Raw genomic sequence first — 2,236 nt, forward strand, 5'->3', positions numbered from 1 at the left:
GTGCAGAGCTTAGCGAGGGAGATGCAGTGAGGCTAACGCGAGAAAAAAAAAAGTAAAGTAAAGAAAAGACAAATGTGACAAATGTATCGGCTAGGATTAAGTAGAGGTAGTATCCAGTTAGTGAACTCTGAGGAGCAGAGGTTATTTTAGTGTGATAACAGAATGAATGCCAGGTAACATCGAGTCTATTAGGGTTGGAGACTAATGTATATTAATGAATGACTTTAAGCCAATTAGTGCAATAGTGATTTTGGTACAGTCATTTGACTAATCTTTAATGCACATATCAAAATTAATTTTAAATGATTTCATTTGGCAGCTGCTAACGCTTATACGCTACCACCAGTGCTATGCAAAACATATGAAAGCAACAAATTGCAACCACCAGTGTACAGTATCAATTCATCGGCTCGAGACAAAAACCTCGGCTATACTCAAGTAAGTCTCATATCTTTCTTTGCATGCCTGACCTGGATGCGCGCGCGCGTGGTTGTGTGTGTGTGTGTGTGTGTGTGTGTGTGTGTGAGAGAGAGAATGTACTTAAACGGCAACAATTACAAATATGTAAAGATGCATACATATATGATCACACACAAAACAAAATACAAAACAAAAAAGTAAACGAGTTCATGTATTCGAATTCGGTATTTGAATTGGAACGGACATTTTTTGAAATTACAATTGTATTTCATTAAGTGCATATGTAATGTATAAAAGTGTGTGCTTGTTTATATATTCGTACAAGAGGATGAGTAAACAATTACGTACGTATGTGTGATTTTTTAATATAGATACATATACCCATATATTTTGGACTGTCCCTTCGAAGACGACGAAGGAGTGATCAGCTTTTGCCGAAAGACCTGCATAAATGATTTGTTTATAGTAATCAAATGTATGTGCTGTACATCAGCTCATCCCCTCTATCAAATCAACGTTGCTTGAACAGGTGCACGGTGTACCACACGTCAGGTGTCCAAGTGATCGCAGTGCAACATGAGATGAAGTCTTTTGCTCAAGAACACAACGCGTCACCCTATCTAGGAATTGAAACTATGACCTGGCGATCGTGAGTGCGACACCCTTGCCATGTGCACTCACAATATGCCCTATTGGTTAGGGAGTTGGACTCAAGATTGTGAGATTGTGGTTTCACTTCCTAGACCAGGTGTTGCGTCGTATTCTTGAGCAAAACAATTCATCTCACATTGCTCTGCTATCACTTCGACACCTGACGCGTGGTACCCAATGCACCTGTTCAGAAACGCCCATTTGATTGAGAGAGTGAGCTAATGTGCGGTACGCACATTTGATCACTATAAACCATAGCTTCCCCAAATGGGCGATATTGCCCACTGGTGGGCAATATCTTTACAGGGTTTATAAAAACTGAAGGACCACTGCAATGAGTGTGTGAATCAGAGAGTGGAATATGTTGCATAAAATCATAACTGTTTCTCCTGTATTTTCTTTTATCCAAAGTAGGAATCTTTCAGCATTCCCTCGTAATGCATATACGTACACATACACAATGCCTCCATATGTGCACTCGCATACGCACAGACACACTCACATAGAAACACATACAGGCGCAGCCAGATAAATAAATAATTTTTCTCTAATTAATCAGGTCGAAAACTTAAAGCTCCCTTTTGTATTGACTTTTGTCTTCCGTACACAAGAACATGACCTAAACACATGACCTAAACAACAGACTCAGTAAACTCTATATGCCTCATAAAATAACTATAATGTTAAAATATGCCGAAAATGAATATGTATTCATGTGTTTGTTTATTTAGTTAAATGTAAACGAAAATAGCTCACAAATAATATTTAATATTTCCCATGTTCACTACGGAACAGATTAAATCAAGGGAAGGTACTCTTCCAATAATTTTAGAGTAATCTTTCCTGAATGCAGTTTTCCTATCTTTCCAGAAACGGTTGTGCATGTGACTAGAATATTTTCACTGTTTAATGTCATACAGGCATGCATTAAAGTATGTACGTACGTACGTATGCATGTATGTATGTATGTATGTATGTATGTATGTATGTATGTATGTGTGTGTGTGTGTGTGTGTGTGTGTGTGTGTGTGTGTGTGTGTGTGTTTGTGTGTGTGTGTGTCGGCGCATGGCTTAATCGTTAGAGCGTCGGGCTTACAATCATAAGGTAGTCGGCTTGATTCCCGGACTGGGCTCTGTGTTGTGTCCTCGAGCAAGACACTTTATT

The 2,236-nt window shown here is 38.8% G+C and overlaps 1 protein-coding gene across 5 annotated transcripts in view; it reads left to right on the forward strand.

Annotated features, from left to right (window-relative positions):
* The window catches only part of LOC106879529 (outer dense fiber protein 3-B), a 26,863-nt gene that overhangs the window by 12,412 nt on the left and 12,215 nt on the right, over positions 1-2,236 (forward strand). For all 5 annotated transcript variants that reach the window (XM_014929156.1, XM_014929154.1, XM_014929153.1 and 2 more), the window contains exon 4: positions 320-438. In XM_014929156.1, the coding sequence (XP_014784642.1) occupies positions 320-438 (119 nt within the window). The remainder of the gene's footprint in view (positions 1-319; positions 439-2,236) is intronic.

Source organism: Octopus bimaculoides, chromosome 2 (assembly GCF_001194135.2).
Source record: "Octopus bimaculoides isolate UCB-OBI-ISO-001 chromosome 2, ASM119413v2, whole genome shotgun sequence".
NCBI classification, from domain to species: domain Eukaryota; kingdom Metazoa; phylum Mollusca; class Cephalopoda; order Octopoda; family Octopodidae; genus Octopus; species Octopus bimaculoides.